Genomic DNA, 27,267 nt, shown 5'->3' with positions numbered 1-27,267 from the left:
CACTAACAGGTTCTTGGAACTCATGGCACTACTGTCTCTCTGGCCATAAAATTTTTATTCTGCAGCATCCCGGAGTATCTTGTGGCACTGAGCAGAAGCTGATCTCAAGGTTCCTTGAAAACTCAGTTCATACAAGATCTTTATACATACATATGTGCCTAGAATGTGTGCTGGAAAGTGCTACCACACCTTAGAAACAGGTGTCAAGGACCAGCCAGATGGCTCAGAGGCTAAAGGAGTTTGCCACCAAGCCTGATGACCTGTGTTTGATCGCCAGAACCCACAAGGTAGAAAAGAGCAGTTCCTGCAGAAGTAAGTGTGGGATCTACATGGTTAGCCCAAGACTCTCACTCCTCTTACTCGTCATGTGGCTCCTAAGAGCCCACTGTGAGGCAAAGTTGGGTATGTGTGCATGTGCATTCAAGAAGGGCGCTGAAGCCAAAGATGCTAGACCTAGCCTAATCCCCATCTCCAGTGAGACCTCGGATTGGCCCACACAAGGGCCTATTTTGGTATTCAGAAAAAGACTGTGATCAGCTCAGGCCCAAGGGATGGGGAAAGATGAGTAGGGACAGACAGGCAGCCCAAGGAGAAACCCAGTCAACCAGAGAGTGAAAAAGACAATTGTATTGGATTTACAATCACGATTTACAAAAAGGGATGGGTAGTCCTGGGGGAGATGCTGCTCCAGCACCCCCAGATCCAGGCAGGGCCTCCAGGACAGCCTGTTTAACAGCTGAGACGAGGAACTCAGTTTTCTGGGTCCCTCTGGCCACCTGGGCCCCGACGTCTGACGTCCAGCTTGACCTTAGAGGTGGAGCCAGTGACGGCCCTCAAGTCCACCTGGAGTGCCCACGCCCCACAAGGAGGGCCAGGTGAGGTCAGGAAGGCATTGTACCGCTTTTTCTTCTCCTTCCATCTGGCAGACACATACAGTCCAGGAACTGGCTGTGAGAGCTACAGGCCAAACCCAGGGTATCTGAGGAGGCTAGGCTGCTGGTGCATGGGAAGTGGAGGCCACGCCTCCACTGCCCCCAGTGGCCCAGTGTGGCTTTGTAAGGCACATTTGCGAATTGCTCAGGAGACAACACAGAGAACACCCGATGCTGGTGCCATTGGAAGGAGCTGGTGCTGACTCGGGCGCCTGGGCAGTATTGCTCAGGAGAAAGACGCTACAGTCTACAAGAGGTGGATTCACCACCCCCACTCCAGATGCCTTGGGTGCATCCTCTACTGGAGAGAGAGAACAACTCAGCTACAGCCAGTGCAATCTCAGGCCAATGGGTGCCCAATGCCATGGTACCACACACCTGCATCCTGAGGCAGCATTGATGGTCAGAGGTCTGTAACCTTATTCTCAAGTGCAGCGGCAATCTGCTGCAGGCGGAAGGCCAGTTGCATCTTTTGGGCTGCAGGGTCCTCCTCCAAAGCATTGATGATCTGGAGGGGGTGTGGGGATAGAGAAGACACAGGAAACCTATCAGATCACAGGCTGGGGGTACGTGTGGGCACGCTGTCCTGTATTTCACCACAGGGACCCCAGAACATACCTCGTCATAGTACTTTTGAGTGTATTGATAGAGCTGGTGTAATGCCACAAGTGTGTTCAAAGAGTCTGTGTGAGCCTAGGGATGACAGTATTACCTGATATGAGAAGGGAGCCCCGAGGCCAGCCCCACAGAACAGCAAGCTGTAATGTGCTGGCTGTGTGGCACCATCCTGGTAAGGCCACATGCCAAGCCCATGTGTGTGACAGCATCTGCTCAACACAAGCCGGTCTAAACGGGCATGTCAGGGTTCTAAGCTACTTGCTGAGTACACATCAGCCTCTATATACAGGCGTGTTCACCATTTACAGTCAAGGCAGCTTGCCTGACTAACATGCCACGCCCATTCGGCCACCCTCTGCCCCTCTGGTCACAGCACCTGCACTTCCTTGCCTGGCTCAGCAGTGGGCCGTGGTGCCCTTACCCGAGAAATCTCTGCCAAGTGTGTATTCATGTCCTGGTCGCTGACCTGCACCATCTGTCGGATGCCCTTGTAGTAGCTGCGGAGGAAGAGGGGTTGTGGGTGGATACGGGAGGCGAGTGCATAGGAAAAGGGGGTGCTGGGCCCTGGGGTCTCAGGGATTCCCAGCTGCTCCCCAGCCCTCCTCCACATCACTCACTCCTCCACCATCTTCTTGTAGGTAGAGATCTCTTTAGCATACAACAGCTTGTTGCTAGGAGAGTCCTGTGGAAGACATAGACAAGAGCTTTAACACTGGACCAGCCTCAGTGACTCAGTCCTCACACTGGAGGCTGGAGACAGGGAATGAGAAGTCCCACGGGAGATGAAGGAGACAGACCATCTCACAGGAGCCCTAAAGCCTTTGGTCACTTCCCACCTCCTTCCACCCCAGACTTTACCCCCAAACATACAAACCCACATAAGACAAGCATTCGGTAGAATCCCAACTCACTTCACCTCCGTCACCTCCAGGCCATCCCTACCAACACTGTCCAGACTAGGGCCTCCACCCCTTCCTGGACAGTTGGCCATGTCCACGGGCACGCAAGCTTACTCACACGGCTCAGCTTGTGCTCTGTGCGAGTACAGGCGTCCATGAAAGTCTGAGCAATGACCGACAGGGAGGCGTCCACCACTTCATGGACGTGGACGTCAAAGATGAAATGAGGGTTCTTCAGGATGTTCACCCAGAACCGGAGAGGTAAACTGTAGCAGGTAGGCAAGGGAGTTGAGGGGCTGTGCCAGGCCTACGGCAGCGGGGCGGAAGGGGCGGGGCGGAAGGGGCAGGGCCTCACCTATTGGTTTTCCAGATATGAATGGTGTCCTCGTCTCTGATGTCATGCTTCTCGGCCTGCTCGTCCAAGAAATCAAAGAAATACTTGACAGCGGGCGGCACCGCGTGCCCAGGTGCCAGCACGCTTTGGAAGAAGTTGTCCACGAACTGCTGCAGGGTGCCCTGTAGAGGACAGCGGGCTTGGTGTGACTCCCGGGGCACAGCCGGAAGGAAGCCCTACCGTGGAGGAATGTGTTCTGGTGAGCGAGCGCTGTCTCTTACCTTGACCGAGAGTAGCCGCGTCAGGTAGATCTCTGTGATGGCCTTGGTCCGCTCTTTCTCCTTCATGCTGCCGCGCTTGGACTTGCCTTCGTCCACCTCATCTGTCGGCCGCACCAAGTGCCACACGCGGTTTTCCTCTTCCAGGAGGGCATGGCCTGTGGGGAGCAAGTAGGTGAGGGACAAAGTCCCAGTTCAAGGTGGGCGTGGCCTGACGTTCGCTATGTAGGGTTCTGGGGTCCACTAGGTGGCAGCAGAGGGAAAAGGGGGAAGGTCTTCACAGACCTTTAGGGAACTAGAACAAGAGAAGAAAGAGCACAGACTCACGCTCCCCAGGCAGGTCCTGTTGGCTGTCTTCTGGCTGCTGGGAGACGCCCACCTTAGACAGGATGAGGGTGGCTCCATCCCGGACCTGAAGACAGAGTCATGAGGGAGGGTCATGTTTCTACTGTGGGGTCCAGTACTATCCCCTAGGCACCTCCCCTGCCTAAGGGAACCCCTCCTCACTCACGTTGTAGTGCATCAAAGTGTTGATCCGCTTCCACCGGCCTTCCCGCTGGGAGGTAAGGTCCAAGTCAGACAGAATCTGGGCTGTGGACCCAGGACGCCATTCTGCAGAAAGGCATAGCTTAGTTTCTGGAACCCAGGGCCACACTCTGCCCAATTCCAGGCAGAGCTGGGCACATGGGGCCTCATGAACAGGTGGAACTCACCAAGCACCACACTGTCCGGCTTAGGCCAGCAGGAGCAGGGCTGAGTACGGTACACCTGGTCAATGATCTTCTCTTTGACCTGAGAGATGGTGTCACAGTTGAGGACCTTAACTGGGATGGCATCGATCCCTTCATCTTGAACAATCACGCTCACCGTCTGCCAGGGAACACAGGATGGGAAAGGACCAGGTGAGGGAGGACCCTCACGACCATACCTCTGCACCACAGAAACCCTGCACAGGACAATTTGGCTTCACTCTGAGGGAGTTCAGATGTGGAGTCCAAGTTCCTGGCTCAGCCTTCCCCTCCGCAGCTCCCAGCTCTGGGGGACTTACCAGAGGTGCATACTCAACATCATCCCCAAGCAGCCCTGTGTCATTGAGGGTGTACTTGGCCTTCTTCTGCACAGCGTCCACGGGCCCCTTTTCCACTTGGTGTTTGATGGCCTTGAAGAGCTTGTACAGGGGCTCACCTGCACTATCCTGGAGCAAGGGGGACTGTGTGAGTGGGGGGTGGGGTGGGACTGACAAGCATTGTGGGGGTTGGACCTCCTTCTAGGCACTTGGGCCAGTGTCAGGAGGGATGGCACCGATTCACACACACACCCCTGCCCCGATCTAGGGTCGGAGCTTACCTTGAGGTACTGGTACAGACAGATGGACATCCAGTTGGACAGCATCCTCTCCACCACTGTCTCAGACCTGAGGGTAAACAGATGCCTCGTATCCCACCACAATGCAAACGTGAGCGGAGGGCGTTACAGCCCCTGTGGGTGGGTGGGCATACCATCTAGAATGGTTGTGTAGCAGCTCAGATCATGCCTGTCCAAAATAAGCCTTCCCCCACCTGTCATTCACACGAACCTGCGAAGCATTAGCTTGGGGTTCTTGGCCACCACATACTGCTCCATGAGCTCCAGGAAGAGAGTACGCATGATGTCTGTGTAGTACTCCAGCTTCCCGTGCAGGGCCACGGTCAGCAGTGATGCGAAGTAGACCTTGGCACGGGCTGAGAACTCACGCTGATTCTCTAGGGTGTGGATGAACTGCAGGGCAGGCGGAGGGCACACGTGAGCGCCTGGGCTGCAGCCTTGCCCCACCCTGACCTTACCCCTACCCCCCCCCCTCCTCTGCTCACATTGATGAGGAAGGACTTGCTATTAAGGAGGTTGGAGAACTGGTAGAGGGCTTGCTCCACAATGGGCCGCCGTGACTCGGGGATGTCTAGCTTGCCAGTGATCATGACATCCTTGTCACCGTCCTTGGACGGCAGGAAGAAGACTCGGTCAGTGTAGGTCTTATAGTCCAGCGTGGGGATGCCTGCCTCGTGCACGTCATTCGTCTGGTCCTCCATCTCAATCATCAGGTCTGAGAAGGGAACGCAAGCCAGGGTGAGGCGGCCCCTGGCCACCAACTCCTGCTACGCTTATCCAGGCCCTCCTACAGTTTCTAGCCGTAAGAAGTGGCCTAAAAGATCCAGGGATCCTCGTAAGGGAAGCCTGTGGACCCACCTGCCAGGGGCAGCCCCTACCTGTAAATTCCTTCTTGCAGCGGTCACGCACACTCTCCTCCAAGCCCTCCAGCTGTGATTTGATCTTCTCATACTCACGCTCAGCCTGCTGGCTCTTCCTCCTGCCGGGCAGAGAACAGCTCTCCGGTATCAGTCTGCTGTTAAGGATCAGAGGTGCTGATGCAGGAGGGATGAGGGGAGCGTTACCTGAGGCAGGACTCACCAGTAGCAGTAGATGGATACCACAATGATAAACACCATGGGCACCATGACCAAGGGCAGGATGAGGCTGAGAGGCACGTCACTCGCACGCGTGTCGTACTCCACCCGGCCTAACACCCACTCTCGGGAGCCAAACTTCACCTGTGTGGAAGCTAGGGCTCAGCGCAGGCAGGTGCAGGCGGCGGTGGCTTCTCCAGAGAGGGTCCCCAGGCCCTCCACAGCCCTCCCACTCTCACGCACAATGAACTCGGGTAGGTTGTGTGCAGTGTCTCTCTTCTGCCGCCGCTTGGGTGGAGGCTGCACCTCTGGTGGTTCGCAGTATAGGTCGGTCTCAGTCAGTGTCTTCATAATGCAACGCTCGGCACCCACAAATGCTTCCGCCTCCTCCAGCGTCATGGCCTTGTTCAGATTGGTTCCCTGGGAGGGGGACGGGTGGCAGAGGTCAGAATGATCAACATGAGCCCCCGCCCCGTAGCGGGTCCCCGTGGGAGGTCTTCTTACCCGGGCATGGATGAGTTTGTTGACCTGCTTTTTGACACCGCCCGTGAAGTTCTCAAAGGTGGGGTCTGCCACATACTCGAAGGCACCGGCTTCGGTCCTGAGCAGGGCACGATGACCATCCATCTGTATCAGTACAGTGAGGTTGTAAGCCTCGGGTTCTTCAGGGACAGCAGGAGACAAGAAGACGACCTTGGTGTCATTGTAGAACACGTACTCAGTGCCCATGACCTGTGGGATGGGTCCAAAAACTTCAGGCCGTTTAATGAAGATCTTGCTCCTCCCTCCTGCTCACCAGCTGCTCCTGTTCCCACTAGAACTGAGCCCTTGGCCGGAGACAGGACTGACCGTCATGGGCTCCAGGGATCCAGTCTCCCGCTGCCGCCGCCGCCAGGACCGCAAGGGCTCGGCAATGACAACCATGGCAAACTTCTGGATGAGGCTGAAGCCCTGGCCAGTAACGTTGATGCTGCGGCCACCACTGGGGGGGGGGGTTGGGGAGGACCATGCTTTACTGAGTTCAGCTCAACCAGCTTCTAGACTCCACACTACAAGTTATGCCCCAGATGGGAAGCGGAAGGGTAGTAACGTGCATCAGAGGGAGAAGCAAGCGGGGGAGGGGAGGGCGATGGCCCTGCTCTGACCCATGCCTTCTGGGTTCTGAGGAGGAAGCCCATCAGGGTGCAGTGGGGTTTTCCAGAAGGTTTCTCCTTCTGCCCTGCCCAGCCCAGTTCTGCCACATTCCTCAGGTCAGCGGGCGGGGGTGGGTAAAAACACTAGCCAGGAAGGGGAGAGGCCACACCTGACAAAGCTTTTCAGTGGCTCAAAGGCTCTTAACACAGGGTTCTCGCAGTAGGTGAAGGAGATGCCGGGGCTGGGCACTCGGGAGCCCCCATAAGAGATTTCTAGTGCCACCTGGCCTGGAGCCAACTGTGGACCTGTGACACATTGCAGCTGTGCTCCGAACTTTGTCCTAGGGTGGGAGGTGTCTGTCAATAGATCAGGCCAGTTCCACTGTCCCCTCCAAGGCAGTCTCAGGCCTTCCCACCCTCTCCCCAGAGCCAGGCAGGCTAGGCAGCCATGGGCAGCACATACACTTCACAGGGGACGTCACTGAGTGTCACCCTCACATCCTCCTTGGAGCCTGTGTCCAGGTGAGTGCCATTGATGGTCAGTGTGGTGCCACCTGCCTGTGGCCCTTGTCGTGGCTCCACACTGAGAGGCTGGGGTTGCTAAGAGCAACACACATAGTTAGGACCAAGGACTTGGGGGTCACCGGATATAGGTTATTGTTAGAAGCCAACTTGCTGGGGTCAGCAGTAGAAGCTGGACTCACATCCTGGTCAGGCACTTACTTGGTAAGTGAACTGGACATGTGGGGGCGAATGGCCGAGTTTCCCATTAACATCCACCTCCACACCTCCTGTGAAGGCCATCTCCGCAGCCTCAATTGCACACACGATCCTGGTGATAGACACACAGCACCCATTCAGCTCTCAGCCACTGTTGCGTCTGCCATATTGCTGGGACCCCAGGCTGGGAGTTCACTCACCGGGTAGATACAGAGTACCCTCTTGGTTCAAAGGCACAGTTCTGGCCAGCCACGGTGATCTTCTTGACGTCATCTGCTTTGACACCCAGATTGGACCCATGGATAGTGACGAGGATGCCCCCACCCAGCGGGCCTGTCTCAGGCTGGATCTGAAATCGGCAGAGCCCGGTGTGTGAATGGCTTGGAAAAGAGGAACATGTAGGGGGATGGGGGTACAGGTCAAACTGTGACAAAACTCACCCTGGTAATGACTGGTGGTGGACATTCGGAGGTGACATTGCTGCACAGAGCTTCATACACGCACCGGTTCTGCCCACGGCACCACACACACCTGTAGGCAGGATCAGCAGCCAGACAGAGGCTACAGTCACTGCGGCCAAAGGAGCAGTTGTAGAGAGTCACTGTGGAGGAGGATGTACAGTTAGCCGTTGTTCTGTCCCCTCCCCTGCCTTCCCCAAGTCCCACCTACCTTGTAGCTTGCTGTCAATGTTCTTGCCAAAGGACTTAACATACAGGTGAAGAGGCAGCGTCTCATTAGCATCATGGGATAGCTGCATGGGACACACAGGGACAAATTGTACTTCCTATTCCTCTGATACCAAAGGCCATGGGAGTCTCTCTATCACCTAAAGTCAGTGAAGGTCAAGTAAGACAACCACTGGGGAGCGACAGACATACACCCCATAGGACCATGAGTATGTTCAGGGACATAGGGAGAGATGCTTAGAGACCACAAGGCAGGAGGGATAAGACCCTTGCTAGGCTACAGCCCTAGAGGTAATACCCTCCCTCCAGCCCTAGAGACAAGCAGTGGTACCTTTGGGGTCCTGAAAGAGAAGGTGTCTGATTCATGCATAGTCACAGCCTCTTCAAACTTCAGCAGGTCACTGCCCACATACAGGGACGAGACCTATAGAGAGTCCAGTCAGCATTCTCTACACAAGCTGGCTAACTGTTCTGCCCTCAGGGGGCACAGAGTCTGTGTCCCCAGAAGCTCCCGAAATACCCCACCGCCTAGTCTTCCCCATGCTCAGGTGCCTCCGAAGACCCCTTGCCTCCCTCTGTAGCTACAGTTCTGGCATTTGGTTTCTTTAAAGCACACAGAAATATTATAAGAATGTGCTTTTGTTTTAATTCCAGGTGTGGGGCTGCTTTGGACTGTCCAACTATGATTTTTGCCCTGTGCGCTAGCTGCAGAGTACTTCTGCGATTGTGTAACATTGAGAATTCTGGAAAGTTTTTGGAGAGCATATAAATGCTAGAGCCCTGAGAGGTGGAGGCTGGTGGTTGTTGGTCATTCGGGGGTGGGGGCATGTGGTTTGTTAGAAGTCATGCTCAAAGAAGAAACAAAAGGCAAGAAATTAGATTCCGGGATCTAGTTTTCTGTCTCTCTTCTCTATACTTCTTTCTTTCCTCTGTAGTCATAAGGGATGAGGGGATAAAAAGTGGATAAAAGACCCCACAAAGCAGCCTCAAGCAAGCCCCAACCCACCTACCAGCTAGACTTCACCCAAGGCCTTCGCTACCTTCACAGTCTCCAAGTTCTTGCCCTGGAAGGTCACTTCCGTCTCATAGTTCATAGGGATGACCAATGGGTTAGGGGCCAGAAACTGGGGGCAGTTGTCCTCCTGGGAGAGAGCAAAGCCGGTGAGATAAAATACTTCCCATCAGTAGGGATCCTAACCATAGTTCTATCTAGGCGGCTGGCTCACCATGTGGGCACGGATGATTCCATCCTCTGGGTTGGGCGAAGCCTCTCGACACTCATAGTACTGCAGGTCCCATTGGCACGTCCAGCGGTTGCTAGCACAAGAGATGCACCTAGCAGGAGGGTCAATTAAGGTGTGAGGGGCCTGGAAGCATGAGAGGAATCTAGGGGTGGGGTGGGGACCTCAAAAGGTAGCCAGGACTCACGGCAGGTTCTCCACCAGACTCATAGCCTCTCGGCAGTCATAGAAGGGATACTGGTGGGAGGTGAGGAAGACGCTGCCATGTTTGAAGAGGAGCTGGATGCTCACATCCACATGATCTGCAGAATACAGGTGGGAACAGGGTCAGGTGCAGCTAAGGCAGAAGGGTGAGTGAGACTGGGCCTCGCCCAGTGCCCAGCCAAGAGAAAGTCTGTTCCAGTGCCATGAGACACACTATAGATACCCCAGCCTTAGGCTCAGCTGGCCTGCTGCTGCTTGTCAAATCTGGGCTTTGGTGTCAGCTCCCAGGGCTGGGCTCATCTTTCTCCCCTGGGCTTGGCTGCTTTCGCACCCTCTCTCTGTTCCTGCAAGTGCTGAGGGCAGTGGCTCCTCCGAGTCTGGGTGGGAAGGCCTCCCCGGTCTCTGCTCACATCCCTCCGTGGCCTTGTTACCCCCACCACTCAAGGGACAGACAGACATAGCACCTGTCTTAGCCCAGATTGAGGCCTTCAGCCTCAGGAGACAGCTCCAGCTGCCTCAGGCTGGGCACAGCAGTGAGCAGGGATATGTATGCAAATAACTTAGCAGAGGAATCTGGATATTGGTCTCCCCAGAATAGAACACTCAGCCTTCAGACTCAGTTTAAGACTGAGGTTCTCTCAAAGTTGGGATTTTTTTTTCTTCCCCAACAATAGCAGTAGCCACCCAGGACTGGCTCACGAATGATGCTCAATGATCTAAAACATGTGAGAGTAGACAGAGCATAGAAAAGGTTGTGTGCAGGAAGAAGCTGTGTGGGTCCAGGGGCTGAGGGCTGAGGGTCTCACCTTGGCCTGGTGGTGTGCTAGGGATGGTACTCGGGGAGTTACAGATGACGGCATCGTCCTCGACCCGGGCAGGGTGGGGTGGCGATTCCCCAAAGAGGCACAGTAACTCATCCTCCTCAGTCAGGGTGGGTAGAGGGCTGACAGACAGGCGCACCTGCGGGAGGAGAACAGCTCAAACTAGGATCCCAATACCACACTGCTCAGTCTTGTGGGGGTAAGGCGGACAAGGTGAGGTTACCAGAAGAATACCTCCAGCCCTGCTCTCAGCTATGTGCAGGCTAATGACCCTGAGAATCCCTAGAACCTGTCTCTACACTGTCTGGGATGTTCATGGGGTCCTAGGTACCAAGCAACTCATGGTTCCCTTGTCTAATAGCTCCCAGCCAGCAGCTGTGTGTGTAAGGAGAGCTCCATCTGGCCCTGCAGAGCACTCGCTACCTGCCTGCCACCTGTCACACACACACACACACACACACACACACACACCTCTCCTTGGGCCCGCCGGCTCATATTCTGTGGAAAAGCATCAGTGATGGCCACACAGGACTTCTCCCGGCTCCACAGCCAGTGTCCGGTTTCCTCAGCCCGTGAGCACTCAGACTTCCTAGTGCATCTGCAAGGACACAGAATAGTCTCAGTCCCGGCACTCCCTGGACTCTGGGCCACTGGGGGGGGGACAAACAGCTCACCGTCCCTCGACGACACACCAGCCACAGTAGGGATCTTGGGAGTCACGACACTGAGCACAGGTCACGTAGCTCAAACATTCTTGTACTGGGAGCCGGAACACCTTCAGGTAAGAGAGCAGGGCCGTGGGGGAACAGAACTTACTAGACACAGGCCCCCACCTCACATGCTAGACTTTCCAGGGACAAGTGGTAGAGAATCTCCTGGGCCAGCTTGGTGGTGGGAATTTATAACCACGTACAAGCTTAGGGCAGGATCAGAAAAGGAAACCTTGTTGAGAAAAGGAAGATTAGGTAGCTCATTGTTATGTAGCTCGGGTGATAACGCTCTTGCCTGGCAGGCATAAAATCCTAGTTCTAATTCCTAATGCCCAAAATAAAACCCTTGGAAAGATAGCAGTGGTACTAAGAAGACTCAGAGACAGGAGCCCAGACTCTGCCCAACCATCCAAAGCAAGGCCCAGCATATCCTCTAGGCCTGTTCACAATGGCCTTCTGGGGCCATATTTAGGCTGACCTTGTCCTGGGTCATAGCATACAGACTGGACAGGTTTCCAGACAGTGCCAGGTCCTGCTTGATTTTCTTATTGATGTCTACCGGGATAGAGCCGTACTCTGCAGAAGTGCCGTCTGGAGCAAGGTATACCTGCAAACACCAAGACGGTCCATGAGAACAGGGCCCATAGTTCATTGGCCCCTCCTGGAGACTCTCTGCCTGGCCAGTACCTTTAGAATCCGGCCATCTGAGGTGCCCAGGAAGGCAACAGTATGGTCATTCTCGGCAGTTACTGTCACTGCTGTCAAATTCAGGCCTCCACGGTATAGCAGGGCTGTGGTGGTGAATCCATCACGACTGCCCAGTGGATAGGGCAGATGCTCCGAGCCACATCGGAAGCTCTCGCTGGCACCCTGTGGATCACAGCATCAGGACAGGTCCCTGTCTCCTAGGCTTTTCTCTACTAGGGATTCAAGCTATAGGAGTCAAACCCTATCCTCCACAACACAAATCTACGGACACTCAAGGGGGAAACATACACCTATGAACAGGCAAGACACGTACTAGCAGATGGCCACCACACTGGATGTCTCCGTGGAAGGGCTTGTAGAAGGTGTCACGGCCTGCCTCTCGGCCACCCGTGTAGCAGGTATTACGGTTGGCTTCCATCTTGTCATGGACTTTATCTAGTGGGAACACGCAGAGGCCTGCGCCAGGCCCCCCAGTGCTCCGACCATCTCTGCTAAACACAGCGTAGAGTGCCCTGCCAGCACCGGAAGTGGCTACAGAAGCAGCTAGGCAGGTACCAAAGGTACCAGAGCCTTGGGGGTCACTGGGATCCAGACACTGCAGGTCCATCTCTACATAGGAATAGTAGGAAGGGTCGTCTTTGCACATTCGTGCCAGCAGTGTGCGGTTCCTAGCAGGGTGCTTGTCTTGCTGGTTAAAGATGAAGAAGACATAGAGGCCATCTTCAAAGGCTGCGACAAACTGTTGAGTATTAGTGGACAGGTAGCCAGCCTTGAAGGTGGTATGGTCCGAGTAGGCCTCAAAGGCCTCCCGGCCCTCAGCCCTGTCCAGCAGGCGGGTGCTCACGATGATGCCATTGTCGTGTGGCCCGTTGCCTTTGCCCACAAACAGCACGCGCTCACCGTCAGGGCGCGTGGAGCTCACCAGCCCTACCGTGGCCACTCTCTCATCATTGCTGGCCACAAAGGACTTCTCTCCGCTGCCATCCTCGTAGAAGAGGCGCACGGAGATATTGCTCATGGCACGCAGGGCACAGATGCCCTTGAAAAGGCTGCCACACTCCACCAGGCGCTTCCCAGGTGGGTCGAGCAGCAGCAGCTGGTTAACATTGTCAGTAAGCATTGCTTCATGACACTGGCTAGCCTCGATGGGTGGCGTGCATTTCTTGTTATCCATGGCCGGGCCCGTGACCACATACTGCTGCACTTGCAGGTCGGCACTCAGCTGGTAAAGTGCATTCACTGCCCCAACATACACCACACCTGAGGCCTCATCCACGACCAGGTGGTTCAGCTCTGTCTCACTGCGGAAACTCCCCGGCTTTCGGGACCGTAGGCTCAACCCTAGGCCCATGAGACCTAGAAAGGTCAGGGCCCAGAGTGGTAGAGCCATTGCCCCCAGAACTCTGTGGGGAGAGACAGTAAAGGTCAGATAAGCCGAGGCCTCTCTTCATTCAGAGTGTCCAGAATACAGGCCAGAGAGGAACACAATCCCCTCAGGGAGCACCCAAAGTATCGATAGCCTTAGGAAGGCTCCCAGCTATTTGTACATATTCCTCTCAAGAAGCTACAGGTGGTCTCGGCGTGCAAACCACAGACTGGTAGACACGCAGATCCACACTGCTAGAAGCCAGAGCTGCGAATGAGCGCCCATGCACACGACCCAGGTAAGCACAGTCTACTCCTGTCCACCTCCAGAGCTCCTTAGTCCAAGATGGTCCCCCCTCCCATTCATAGCCCCCTCTATGCCTACTGGGGAGGGAAAAGCAGCTCTAAGTCTACCAGTTCAGAGGTATGTGCTCCTGTGTGTGTGTATGTGTGTGTGTGTGTGTGTGTGTGAGTACCTTAAACATCACCTCATCTATACCTTATTCTCCATAAACTATTAAAATTTAAACATAAGAAGGATTCTCGGTTCACACTCCCCAGGCTCTGTAACTTTCCAGTTATAGATGAAGGAACAGTTACAGAGAGGAAGTAACCTGCCTAAAGGCAGCCTGGATGGGTGGGGCTGGGGTGCTGACCTACCTCCGACTAATGAACTTACTCTCTCTTTGAGAATCCCTAGCGGGTACCCCACTCCTACGGAAGGACCCTGCTCTGCCTGTCGCCAAAGAGGACAGAGCTGATCTGTGGGTAAAGATGAGTATGCTGGGATGAGGTGGTGGCTTTTTTCTCACGAGCACCGCAACTCTCTCCAGCTGCTGTCCATTTCTATTCTGTACCCTTCCTTAGCCTCCTCAGACCTAGGAGGTATAACCCACCGAGGAAAAAGCACATCTCCGATAGAAAGTGTGGTTCAAGAAGCAAAGTGCAAGGACCTCATTAGGAGATGAGGTCAGGGAGAAGACAGTGGCTGTAGTTAGTGACAGGAAGACTTCACAAGCCCTTTAAGACCCCAAGTTAGACTGTGCCCAACCCAGTCTAAGATTCCAAGGCGCTGCTCAGAGCCTGGAGAAGCAGCCAAACTCCACCTCCATGGAAACAGTCCTGTGGTCCACTAACCAATTTCCATCCCAGCCTTCTCCAGCCTTCTCCAGTCCACTCCCACAGGCCTCCACACCAAGGCCTGATTACTAGGCCAGCTTGTTCGGGCTTATGGACGTAGCTCAGCGCTCTAACTCACCAAATCACTGCAGCTTGTCGGCTCCCAGGAGCAGAGAATGAATGGAATGTTCCCAGCCAGGAGGGGGTGGAAGGGGGTGAGGCGTGGGCGTGGGCGGAGCTAGTCTCAGCACAGCTGAAACCTAACCAGTCACCCGCTTACGTGTGGCTGTGCCAGCCTCCGCCCCTGACTTCTACTAGTATCTAAGCCCAAGGCTTGACCCTGGAGCTAACCGGCTAGGAGACCTCCTCTACTCTTACACAGGACCCATAATGGCACCTTCTCCAACTGCCCTCCAAGGGCCTTCCTAGGACATCTGCCAGGTGGGCTTCTCTCCGTTTAATTTCTGGCAGGACACTGGCCACTTCTTCCCTAAGCTTGGAGCTCACCCTCGGAAGTTCTCACATGGGGGTGTAGGATTCTGGGAGGAAAACTTTCCAGACATCTGGTTACCAGTAACTTGACTGAACTCCAGGCCCACACACCTGAGGGAAAACCTGATTATAAAACTGGGCCAGAAGGGCTGTGATGTAACTGAGTGGCCTTAAGACTTGCCCAGGAAGCCCTGACTTCCACTTTCAAGCACTCCCACACACCCAGATACCAAAGTAGTGGGATAAAGACGCTCCAGTCCCAGTGTCTTCTGGGTGATAAAAGGGACATGGGCTGTGCTCTATAGGTGACAGCTCCCTTCTACTTCCTGAACAAACAAGGCCTTGAGTGACCTGCTTGGCCAGGCCCAGGAGCAAAGAGCACCTGACCTCTACGGCGCTCTGGCAGTGCAAAGCTAGAGGCGCCAGGCACAGCCAGCTAAAGCTTCCTGCCGCTGATGTTCCTGGAATAGGAGGGCAAGTGGAGGAACTTCCTGTTTTTGGACTAGGTCCAGGACCCCTGTTTGTCTGGCTGGTGGGGATTTCCTCAGGGGTACCAGTCAGCCTTATGCCGGCTGGTATACTTCCAAGAAGCCACATATAGAGAGGTGCAACCTCAGGGTCCCACAATGATTTTCAACACTTTCTGGCTTATCCCATGGACTCACCAAGGCTCCAGTGGTCTCCGTCTCTGTTTTAGGCTGGCATTAGGACTCTCTAGGAAGCAAATGAGAGATAGAGAACAGTCACTCCGGGTGGCTGTCCTGATACCACCTATTTCTGTCCTCTCACTCCTGGTGGACACCCCCAGGCGGATAGCCTAGCTTTTAAAGCAAGCACATTCACCTGGTCTTTGAAAAACATAAGCAAGTCATGCTACTTTCTCTTCTGCTCAGAACTAGGCAGCTCTTTTCATTGAACGTCTAAGGTACTATCTGCTCTTTAAAACTAGGTGGGTAGCCAAGTGGTGTGGCTCATGACTTTAATCTCAGCACTCAAGAGGCACAGGCAACTGGATCTTAGTCCAAGGCCAACCTGGTCTACATACTGAATTCCAGGACAGCCACAGAGAAACCCTTTCTGGAAAAACAGAACAAAACACACACCAAAAAAACAAAAACAAAAAAGAAAAAACAACAACAACAAAAACCCCACTATATGCATAACTGCTTTCTGAAAAAGCATGAGAATCCACAACAGGGCAACACTCTACTTACTAGCTGGGTGACCTTGGGCAAGTTAACGTCTCTGAGCCTCATTTCCCCATCTGCAAAATGGACACAGTAATAATAATAGTACATTAACACTAAGGTTTCTAAGGATTAAATGAATTCATTCCTGAGAAGCCAGAGTGTTACACTGTAACACTCAGCAGATCTTCCTATAACATTCCTTCTAGAATTAGTCCTTGGTAGGCCCCAAGGGGAAGTACAGACCCGGGGAACTTTTTAGCAGGTTTGTTGGAAGCAACAATTTAGCAACTTAGTTGCCGGCCAGAAAGGGGGGTGCGGGGAGGCCCGGGGATGACCACTGCACCACAAAGGGTCTGTGCCACCCTACTAAGAACCCACCTCCTCATCCAATTCTACCAGTGGGCTAGCTCCTGAGTTCTCAAAGCCCTCAACCCAACCTGAAAACTCTTAGAACTTTGGGGGCAAGGAGAAAAGTACACAACGCTGTAGGTTAGACACTACTTCTAGGCGCTGTCCACTTGTCCTTTAACCCTACCAAGACTCTCCACTTGCCCTGTGTAGCAGTTTCCCATGCTTCTACTAGTCCATTTTCTCAGGTAGCTGACCCACATCTGGACCTATGGTGAGTCCAAGTAGGCTATCAGGCCCCACACTGAAGTGTTCCCAGCCCCTACAAGATGCTGCATGGAGCAGCAGGTATCTTTTTTGCCCCCAGGACTCAACACAGGCTTTGTGACATGAACCAACCACAGACCATTCTTCAGACACAGTAGGCAAACCACAGAATAGTGTTAGCCCCCAGAGAATTCACTTGCAACCTCTCTGTGCCTGGGGGCTTGCTCTAGCTTCCTCTGGGCTGTCTGTCCCTGAGCCTCCTCTAGCTCTAGACTTCACAGCAAATCATCAAGGTCCCAGTTCCCTGTTGGGAGTCTCCTGAAGGCAAAGCCACAGGAGGCTGGCCTCTTCTAAGCAACTTGTCATACATATATACTTAAGGCGAACCTTCCACTGACCAATCAGAGTCCATTTGCCAGCTTTGTCTCCTCTATCAGGATCCTCTTGGCTAACACTTCTTAGATGTGAAACTAACATCACTGATACCCTTTAGGTCACCACCACATCCTCGGCTGATGTTCCCAATCAGCCATCTCCGTCTCCTAGGAGCTCCCCCTCCCTACTGGCCCAGACAAAGAACTGTCTTTGTCTTCAAGAACTCCCTACTAGTAAATTTACTTCAAGAGCACACTACTCTGGTTCAAATCCAGCACTGCCTCTCTCTGGCAGAGTTACATGGTCCATTTACAAAGCTGCTCTGTGCCATTTTTCTGTAGGTATGTTGGGTTTAACAATAATACCCACTTCAGAGAGCTGGGCAACCATTTATTTTCCAGCACCCTGACCACAGTCACCCATCCTCTGTGATCTTCCTTAGGGGATCCCTCGGTGTGACTCGGGGATGAGGCTGGGGGTGACCAATGGGAATACAGGATTGAGAGTGTCTGTGCCAGCTCCCAGGTCTGAATCTTAACAGCCTTGTCTCAGCCAGAATTCTGAGAATCAACGGGGGTCTGGGTCTCTTGTATATCCTGGACTGTTTAGGAAGCAACAAAAGCCCCTGGTCAGCTGGATGCCCTGAGGCTTTCTTCTTTAGGTTCCTCTTCTCATCCTAGGCTCTCTTGATGCCAATTCCGGGTGGCGGTGGGGGAATGGGGGATGGGTACAGATGACACGGAGGATGCAGGCAGCCAGTTGCGTTCCCTAACTCTAAAACAGCCTCACAGGGCAGGGGCAGGGGCAGATAGAGCTGGGGTTCCTTTCCTCTTAATATCTTAGTATGAATGGCTTTTTAAATCAGATCAAATCAACACTGAGGCAGTGTGGTCCAACAGGAGAGCAGAGCTTCGGTCCCCCTAGGGACCAAGACAGCAAACCAGAGACACCGGGGAACTGGCAGGGAGAAAGAAACCATTTCCACCAAAGCCGGGATTCTAACAAGTAGGGTGGGTACTGCACCACCCTCAGGACAGGACAGGGGCACCTCAACAGCGGACCACACTCGGGGGCCCTGGGCCTCAGAGAAGCTGCCCCTCCCCCGCCGCAGCTGGCAGCCATGAGGCGGGGCGTCCTCCCTCGGAAGGCTACGAAAATCTGCAATTAGCTGCGAGCGTTAAACAAATCAGAAGAGACAAAACAGGCCGCGGCGCCCGCAAATCCAAGCCTCCGCTGTTTTCAAAACAAGTCTGAGGGAGGGGCTGCGGCAAGGGGTCTGTGCGGAGCTCGACGTCTCTCGGAGCACCGCAGCCACAGAGACAGTATCGTACACAGAACCGACACGGTGATCGCACACAAGACCCGAGGGGGACGCGGCTTGTGCCGGAGGACCCAGCTCCACCCAACTGGCAACCTGGTCAGAGTACAGTCCAGGAGGCTGGGTCAGTCCCCGCACCCCAGAGCCAGCCCTGGCCTCATTCCTCATAGATGGGCCCAGGTTTCAGGGCCTCCCCTCCCCGAGCGCCGTTTCCGCCAGACTCCTCCGGGATCGCAAGACGGTTACCTGGGAGCTGCACTGGAGGCGGACCCCAGACCTGGACGACGACGCGCGGCCGAAGCTTCCCCCAGGGACCTGGCCACGCCCACGGTGCTGAAACCTAGGGATTCGTCCCCCTCGTTCTATTTCAGCTCTGCTTCCACATTTTGGCCCAGCACCCCAACGCACACCTAGAGGGAACACGTGGACTGAGCTTTTGGCGCGAGCCTCACTAGGTCAGGGAAACTCACATGGCGATGGGCAGGTGGGAGCCCAACCTCGGGTGACAAAGACAGCAGAGGCAACTGTCAAGAGTCAGGAGCCGTTTCCTTGCGGTGCTAACCTGGTATCAGAAACAGCCGAGAGCAGAACCGACCATTACCTACCTAAGTCGGTCCAGCCGGGGAAGGAAAGCAACGCGCGGCTCCGCCCCACTGTGTATAGCTCCGCCCCCGCCCAGGGTCAGTCCCAGGGCTTGGCCCCCCTTGGTCAGCAAACTAGGCACGACCTTGCCTTCAAGCAGCCTCAGGCCTGACCACGGGGATATCCGCCCAGACTCCTCAAGGGAAGACCCAGCCCTAAGGAAACTGAGCCACCTGACCTGGAGCAGGGGTGGGGCTCTAGAGAAAGGCTGATGTACTAACCTGAGTCAGGGCTCCAAACCCGACTCAGAGTAAGACCGCCTCCCAAGCAGAGGGCAGCTTCGGACTTTTCCCACCAGTCCAAGTCCCTAGATTAGGTTCCACCTTTAGGAACCCACCCTATGCCCCATTTCAGGTTCTGGATCAGCCCAGCCCAGACTGTCCACTCGATTTCCCTCTTCCCCCCTCTCCATCAGAGGCTTGATTATCCAGGATCAGGTGCCCTCAAGAGCTGACCTGTCAAAGCTGTACTTTCCCAAGCCTCCGCTTCCCTCAGAACCAGCTGTAGCCTGTGTATATTGTAGGGAACTTAGGGTGTGTGCCCCACACTGTCAACCTTTGAGCTGGCTGGCTGCCTCCTCCTCACCAGCGTTTTCCCCATCCCTCTAGGTAAAGACCCAGCCACCACAATGTCCTATCTGAGGATGGCTGTACCCCCACCATCTCTAGCATCTCTTCCCCTCTTTACATGTCTACACTGCCAGCCTCCAGATTCATCATTTTGCATCAAGCCACCCTCTGTCAACTTACTGGTGCTCCTGGAGAACCCCGGCCCCAAACTCAGCAAACTAAGGGAGGGTACAAATGGGTCCTGTTACCATCATCACAGCTCATTGGGATGTGGAATGTTCAGATAGATGCCAGCCATGGCTACGATGTTTACCTTCCTATCCACCTTTCTCCACTCCTGCCCCACCTACACATCTCCTTTCCCAGCTCACCCAAGAACCGGCTCGATGCTGTCCATGGAGGCTGCAGTTTGCTCAGAACCAGTTCCACAGAGTCCCTACCAGGATTCAGCTGCCGTGGGGGTTGGGGGTGCGATTCAGTGGCATGGGGGCGGATGGGTGAGGGCCCCGAGTGAGCGAGGAGCCGACAAGGCCTGTAATCTCCCTGTCAGCTTGTCAGTGTCTCATCGGTCACCCCAGCCCCTCCTCCCCCATCCCAGTTGAACCCTACAATTAGCTCAGGGCACCTTGCCAAGCCCGGGTGCCAGCCACATTCACATGACCACACATGTACAGGCACACTCATGTCCATGATGTTGCCAGATCCATGCCAGGAGGAAGGTCTTGTTCCAACACCAAGAATCAACTTCCCCAAGCATGAACTAAGGGGCTTTGAAAAGGTGGGATATACCTAGGTCCCAATAGTGGGTCATCCCAGGATGCCCTAAGAAATCCGTTGTAGCTGGGAGAGCAGAGGCTGGCCCTGAGGGAAGGAGCCGTTCACTGGTGAATCTCCGAGTCACACTGAGCCAGGGGCCTGGCCAAGCACATGGTATAGTATGGAGTGCTGGGAAGAGTCTGAGGGTGAGATGGTGTGTGGCACCCATGTCCAAGTGACACAACGGGGCAAGCACTCAGGGTTTAGGCAGGAAGATAGCCTGGGGTTTTCCAATGAGGAAATGCCCAGCTCAGAGCGGAAGATTATGTAGATGGGGTTGAGAATTCAGAGCCCCTAGACCTAGTTCTTTCCTGTTTGGCAGGAAGCATGGATACACCAGACTCCCCAGGAGTCTTCTGTAAGTCTACATGGAAGAAGTAAAGAGGTGTGTTCCAGGGAGCACTCCCTTGATCCCTCCCCAATCCTGATAGGTTTGTGGCCCTAAGGCCTCCCAGGGTGATACTCTCAATCAGACCTGATGTGAAGGTGGAGGTAGTGAGGCTGAACTTTCCACTCCTGAGGCCAGACTAGGGAACTATTTCTGAGTCTGGGTCATTCCTGAGCCCTTCCCTTCTGCCACCTACCCCTCACCCCTGGCAGATTACCCAACTCAATTTAAAATAGCTTCTCCTACTTGCTGAGCACGCTATCAAGTTCGAGATGGAGGAGCAGGAGTATGACCGAAAGCCGGTTCTACTCTCTGTGTCTCAAGGTAGCTGCGAGCTCCCACAAAAAGGGCATAGGGCCCTCAGCTTCTTTCTTCACCACACAAATGCCACCTGGTTCCTCCTAACACACGCCCACACCCTGTGCTGGAGCTGTCCTAAGAGTTTGCCCAGGTTAAAGGTTAGAGCCCTTGAGGATGGAGTGACAGTCTCAGCTGGCCATGTGTCAATCCCAGAACACCCACTTAACCACAGTCACCCAGGCTGCCCACAACACCTTCTGCAACTGGGAAATGGCCTGAAAACTTCCACACATGATGTGGCACCACAGGAAACAGAGGCGAATTCTTCCTACCTACGAAAAGACTGAATGAATAAATAGGTTCCTAGCAAGTGGTGGTGCACATCTCTGTGAGTTTGAAACCAGTCTGGACTACTGGATTGAGTTCCAGGACAGCCAGGGCTACACAGAGAAATCCTGTCTCAAAAATAACAAAGAAAACGGAAAAAGACTTACTAGGTTTCTAATGCATCCCCCTCATGCATGACATGAACCCATCCCTTCTACAGGGGGTGTGCTGGTTCAGAAGCCACAGATAAGAGCAGCCTGTGGAAAGAGAGTTCTACCTGTGCACACAGTAGATCCTCTTACACTGGCCCTGATGAGTCCCCAAGAGGTGTCTTGATACAGGCAACCACCTGAAACACCAACATCAAAGCTTTTCCCTTTCTTTTCCACCAAGGACTCCCACTCAAGGGAACTACTTGACCAGCAATGTCACTGCCACTCCCACCCCACCCACACTTTCAACTGCCTGATCCCCTTGTCCAGGCAGGACATACCCTGGATCGGCTACTGGGCTGATGGCAGAGCTGGAGTCAGAACTGAGGCCATGCCCCTGGGGCCTACCCCTTTCTCCTGTCCTGTCCTTAAGTCCTGGAGCCAGAACCCAGCTGGCATCAGAATAGGGAACTAACTGCTGGGTTTCTCAAGTCCGTGGGAGATGAGGAAGAGGGTGTGGGCACCAAGTCCAGCCCTGCCCCCAGACACAAGTGTCCCGATCCAGGTTGAGCCTCTTCTGTATGCAGTCCACTGGGACCCCAGGCAGCTCAGGTGTGAACTCAGCCAGTCCTTGGGGACGCCCCAGGGAAGGCTGCCAGCCACGAGGAAGGCAACAAGCCAGGTTGGGGGATGGGACACTGGGCTGCAGAGGCGGGACCAGAGAATGACAAAAGACAGGAAATAGTGTTACCAGCCCCAAGTCTGGACCAGCTTGGGCTCTTCCCAATGACAAGGTTGTCACTGCGAGGTTGGTTCAGACCTGCTCCAAGGGGAGTTCACCAACTTCGACCACCTGAACTCTAACTAGGACTTAAGTCCAATCACAGGTCCGTGAATTTCAAAGGAGGGCCCCTCTGGGTTGGGGTATAGGATAGCAGGGGCCTCTTCCATCCTTTAAGATGCTCTAATAGGGTAGAAGGGTCAGTGGGGTGTTCCAGAGGCAGGGCCTATAGTCAGAGAGATCAGAACAGGGCAGAGTCCTCACTACTTCAATAGAGGGGAGCATTAGCCTCACTCAGCTGGGGGTAGGGAGCAGAAGCTACAGTCAGGGGATGTGAAACCATAGAGAGAAAGAAAGAGAAGTCACGTGAGGTCTGGAAAGAGAGAGCTGGGGCTCTACACTACTACCCTATCCCGGCTTCCCCAACACACACACACACTTCAGCCCTTCCCAGTCTATAATTAGTCAGAACCCAGCCCCGCCCCACCCACAACCCCACCCTAAACACAAACAGCCATTAGTGGGGGGGGTTGCCCAACTCCTACCCCCCTATCTAATCACCCAATGGCTTGGTACAGAAGAGTAGTGAGACCAGTCCCCAGTCCTATCCACAAGCTAGCCTGAGCCCTGACCTCCAAGCCTTGATTGGAGTTCCAAACAACTTACCTTCTCTTCCTCACCAAGCCAATCCTTTAACAAGAGGCTGTCAATAGGGACAAAAAAAAAGCTTACTCCCTGGATAACAAGAGCAAGGCTAGACACAGGAAGCTACAAGAGGGATAGGAAAGGATGTAAGGAGTGTCTGATTACAGGGTGACAGTCCTCTGAGAGGTATACACGTAGTCTTGCCTAGCAGACAAGCAAGGAATAGGAAGGAGATCCTTCCACCAGTGACCCTTATGCAAGGGCCCAACAGCCCTGAGGAACCATTAGCACTTAACCATCAGGAGAGGTACCAGGCAGAAGACATGACAACAGGGATGTTCTAGAATAGCTACAGATTTGAGAGGGGGGACATGTGTCATATGGCCGCCACTGTAGGCTGCCAGCCCAGCCCAGCTCAATCCTTTCCAATACAATCACTTATGCTCCACTAGCAGGGGCCAGGGCCAAGTCCCTAGGCTTCCTGCTCTTGGGCATCAGCTGCTGGCTCTCTCCCCCAATGCGGTCTCCATGCAGGCTCCTGGGTAAGCCATAAGCCAACCCAGGAACATCTCAGTGGCTTCTAGTAGGGCCCCATATCTGTCCCATACCTGTGGGATGTCCTGACCAGTATCGCATTCCCCTCGGTGAGCCTCTCTGGTCAGTGAGAAGACAAGAAGATAGCCTGAGGTTCAGCCCCGGTGTGACCCCCAGAGATGTGCTTTCTTATGAGTGTCTGCTGGGCGTGTGACCCATCCAAGGCATCCTTAACGTGGTACGCACGGCTTGGGGAAGTGAACCGAATCTTCCAGAGGGGTCTAAAGTACTTTCTCCTCCATGAGCTTTCTCAGAGGAGCCAGAGTATATTCCAGGTTGGGCAGGGCCTACAAAGGCGCCGACCTTGAGGACCTTCTCCAACCCAAGGTGACACATGCCCTCCCACACCTCCCTTGACTGGTCTGAGCAGCCAAGGGAGGGAGGTGGTGAAGCTGCCTCGACTTGTCAGCCCCGCCCTCCTGGGGTTCTCAACCCACAGCCCGGAAGTGGGTCCCTCTCCTCTCCCATGGCTGCTTCAGCCTCCCCTTCTGCTTCAGCCTCCCTCTTTGGGTAGCTGGACTCGCTGGACTTCGGCTGGATAATCCAAAATAATTCCTCCTTGGCAGGCAGCCCGAGGGGGAGGGGGAGTTCACATTCCAAACTCTTGTTTTTCTAAGTAACTTCCCTCAGTTCCTGGGGCTAGAAACCTCTGGCCAGTCCACAGGCCTCCCCACTTCCATGGGAGGAGTGAGAGACTTGGTGGCCCAGGCTCTGTAGTCTACCTGATTATTAGTCTTCTCTAGCAATTTCGATACAAGACAACAAGGTTTGGCACATTCCACAAAACACCTCACAGCTTGGCCCTACCTTCCGAGGAACTTCACCTCCTGACCAAAGAGCAAAGGACTCAAGCCATTGGCAGTCCACATTCTGATGACAAACATTCCCTATTTACCAAGATAGCATCCGGGTATGGGATCTAGCTGACAGCTCCCACCCTTAAGGTGTGTGTGAGCAGTCTGAGAAGTTCAGCTTTAAAATCATCAATACAGACTGAAGAGAGACGTTAGAGGGGACACTCGCCAAGGCAAATGAGGGCCCTAAGCGCCGCCTCCGTTCCTCAACACCGGCTTTGGGACCTGGCTTCAGCTACAGTTCTGACCACCCACCCCCATGATGGCCACAATCCGACCTCCCTTCCTGCCTTCTCCAGGGAACTAGAAAAAGGAATTAAGTGACGTGGCCAGAAACTCTAAGATTCTTAGGCTCAGAAGACCCCAGATAAGGAGAAAGGGACACACACACACACACACACACACACACACACACACACACACAAACCTGATACACACAGCCAGACCAGAGCTCCCTGAAGACGAAATATGGAAGTAAAGGGCTAGACTGTGAAAATGCACCCACAAGTTCTAAGCACTCTGTATCCTGGGTGTCTCTCCAAACACCACAACAACGAACTACACAAGAAACTTGCGGAGAAGACCTTGCCGGGAGGCGTGGGACCTCACCAGGTACTACTTGGGTGTTGGTTCTCTCTGCTTCTTGTTCCCTGTCCCAGAAGGTGTGGGAACTGACTGCTTTGGTTGGGCACCCCTGTAAAAAGCCCCAGCAGCGCCTGGCGTCTAAGCAGGCTTAGCTTGAGAACTGGGCCCTGGAGGTCCCGCAGCACAGAGATGACTCGCTCTGGCTCATCGATTCGGCGGTCAAGAGGTAGGGACGCCGACCGTGAGGGAGGATTTGAAACTACACCGGGTCGGGTGCAGCTCCACTGGGTCGCGGGAACCCTGCCTGCCAGGCCAGTCTCTCAACATCTCGGCGCTGAGGGCCTCGTCGGCAACCGGTGAGGCAGGAACAGCCAGGCCCAGCCGATTGGAAAGACAGACAGACACGGGGCAAAGACGCAGGCCCCCGTCGCCCTCCGCGCAGCGGCACTGCCCTAAGACCCCCGCGTCCGGGGGCGCAGGCCGAGTGGCGTGGACGGCGAAGCCTTGGGCCTGCGCGACGCCCCCGCAGTTCCCGTCCCCGAGTGCCGTACCTGCTCCTCCGCAGCCGTCGCTCGATGGCGCCGGGGCCGCGCTCTGCGTTGCGCTCCGGCCCGCGCGGCTGCCATGGAGACGGGCCTTTGTGTGGCCGAGGAGGGGCCGGAGCGCGCGGGAGCTGCCGGCCCCGCCCCCGCCAGGGGAGAAGGAGGGCGGGGAGGACAGGGGAGGAGGAGAGGGAGGGACAAGACTAAGGGGTAGAGGGTGGGAAGAAGGGGCGGCTGGCGTCCCTAGCGTACCCCGCGTTTCCTTCGGCTCAGAGCCACTTAAACACACCGCTTTGCTTGGGGATTGGCGCCCTGTAGCAATCCGCGCTCCCTGCCTGCTGCAGTCTCCGTCTCCCGTTCCTCCCACACCTCCCACTGCCCCGTCGTCACCAGCGGAGTTCGCTCAGGCTGGGCACCACCCCGGGAGTGCCCCAGGCCGAACTGAATGGCGCACGCGGCCCAGCACCAGTGGGTGGCTTCGGCTGGGCCAGACCGAGGCCTCGAGTGTCCTCTTTGAGATGGGCGGGGCGCAAGGAACCGTACCACTAGACTGGCAACAGGCGAACCACGCTCTCATCCCGTTCCCAAGGGTGAGGGCGCCGAACCTTGATTTTTTCTTCCGAATCCTAGCCGCTCAATCTCCCTACGGAATGTTCTCATAGCTGGAACTCTGCCTCACTACCCTTCTTCCTGGGCCCCCTGGCCTAACATATCTAGGCCTTACCGACACCCACGTCTTCAATGTCTATGGGGTAGGACAGTATCCTAAGGTTCCTACTTCTAGCCTCCAAGTCGTCCATACTGTGGTCCCTTGCATTAGTAACATGGTAATGATCTCACTTTCTCAGGACAAGGTTTGGGACTAGTCCCCAACCCCCAGCTCACACCCACCCTGGGATATCTCTCTTCCACGCAGATTTGCCCTCCTTGAATACTGCCTACTTCCTACTTCTTCAGGCATCTCCTCCCCAGCTTTGGGGATCTGCCCCAATTCTTATGCCCTCCTCAACCCGAAACTTCACAAATCTGAGGACTTCACTGTTTCTTTAAAGAAGATGAACTTGCCCTATCTCCAAGCAGCCAGGAGATGCTTCTCTCCTCCACCAGCAACACCTGTCCCCCACCCACACATACGAGGGACTCCAAAATATCCAGTGATTTCAACACTCACCCCCCCCACACACACACAGATCTCCAAAATATCCAGTGAGTAACAGGACTGCAAACTTTGTACAAAATATTAAAAGACAAGTATTGTATAACAAAAAAGATATTTTAATAACAAAGTTGTGGGAAGGCCAGTATTCTGAACTGAGTAGGGCTCAAAATAGAAGGCAGGAAGCTGGAGGGTAAAAGAGTCCTCGTCCTTCCGGTCTGTCCCTGGGGCTGGCTGCCTCATGACCTCCACCCAACCCTCCTAGATCTCCTGAATGCTGGCTCACAACTCTCTCCAACTTGCCACACAAGGGAGCTCTCGGGATCACAGACTGCAGGATTAGTTTTCCACTCTCCAGGCATCCCAACTGTAAGGGCCCTTTGGGCTGGGGGGAGGGGACAACCTCTTTGGAGCCATCTGTCTCTTCTTCCCCCCAAGCTCTGCCCTTGGCATGGATGGGAAGAGATGGGCTTAAGCCTACTTTGGACAGAAGGTCTACTGACTCAGCTGATCCCATCCTGGGAGAGGATGTAGCTGGTAGAAGGCCCCAGGCTGTATAGTCTACTGCGTTACTGGGACAAGCTCCTCTCAGAGACTGGAACTTTCCTCATTCCTATGTGTCAGCCTTGGGCTGGTGCCCTGGACAGCACTGTTATGTCCATTGCCTCCCTCCCTCCCCCACCCCAAATCTATCTGCTGATTCCCATGTCCAGTGTT

The 27,267-nt window shown here is 54.6% G+C and overlaps 1 protein-coding gene across 5 annotated transcripts; it reads right to left on the bottom strand.

The window, feature by feature from the left end:
- Positions 1-619: 619 nt before the first annotated feature.
- PLXNB2 (plexin B2) lies at positions 620-25,419 on the bottom strand. Of its 5 annotated transcripts, none has more exons than XM_080939801.1 (39): positions 18,446-18,584; positions 15,916-15,965; positions 15,367-15,415; positions 12,039-13,128; positions 11,705-11,887; positions 11,496-11,624; positions 10,982-11,082; positions 10,779-10,905; positions 10,293-10,446; positions 9,470-9,584; positions 9,268-9,376; positions 9,082-9,183; positions 8,373-8,465; positions 8,025-8,106; positions 7,796-7,956; positions 7,556-7,704; positions 7,359-7,467; positions 7,099-7,235; positions 6,806-6,976; positions 6,352-6,484; positions 6,007-6,234; positions 5,746-5,922; positions 5,507-5,646; positions 5,305-5,405; positions 4,912-5,141; positions 4,638-4,819; positions 4,409-4,475; positions 4,110-4,256; positions 3,775-3,931; positions 3,573-3,673; positions 3,389-3,473; positions 3,065-3,219; positions 2,805-2,965; positions 2,568-2,715; positions 2,168-2,232; positions 1,972-2,047; positions 1,551-1,625; positions 1,311-1,440; positions 620-1,233 (listed from the first exon to the last, which is right to left on the bottom strand). In XM_080939801.1, the coding sequence occupies exons 4-38, from the start codon at positions 13,113-13,115 to the stop codon at positions 1,336-1,338; spliced, it is 5,532 nt and encodes a 1,843-aa protein (XP_080795927.1). In that variant the 5' UTR covers positions 13,116-13,128; positions 15,367-15,415; positions 15,916-15,965; positions 18,446-18,584; the 3' UTR covers positions 620-1,233; positions 1,311-1,335. The 5 variants fall into 5 exon arrangements, with proteins under 5 accessions (XP_080795927.1, XP_080795928.1, XP_080795924.1 ...); XM_080939802.1 differs by having other exon boundaries at positions 620-1,230; XM_080939798.1 differs by having other exon boundaries at positions 620-1,440.
- Positions 25,420-27,267: the final 1,848 nt, after the last annotated feature.

This window comes from Micromys minutus, assembly GCF_963924665.1.
Source record: "Micromys minutus genome assembly, chromosome: 27".
NCBI lineage: Eukaryota > Metazoa > Chordata > Mammalia > Rodentia > Muridae > Micromys > Micromys minutus.
Note: the sequence above shows the minus strand (reverse complement) of the source record. Positions and strands in the feature narration are given on the sequence as shown.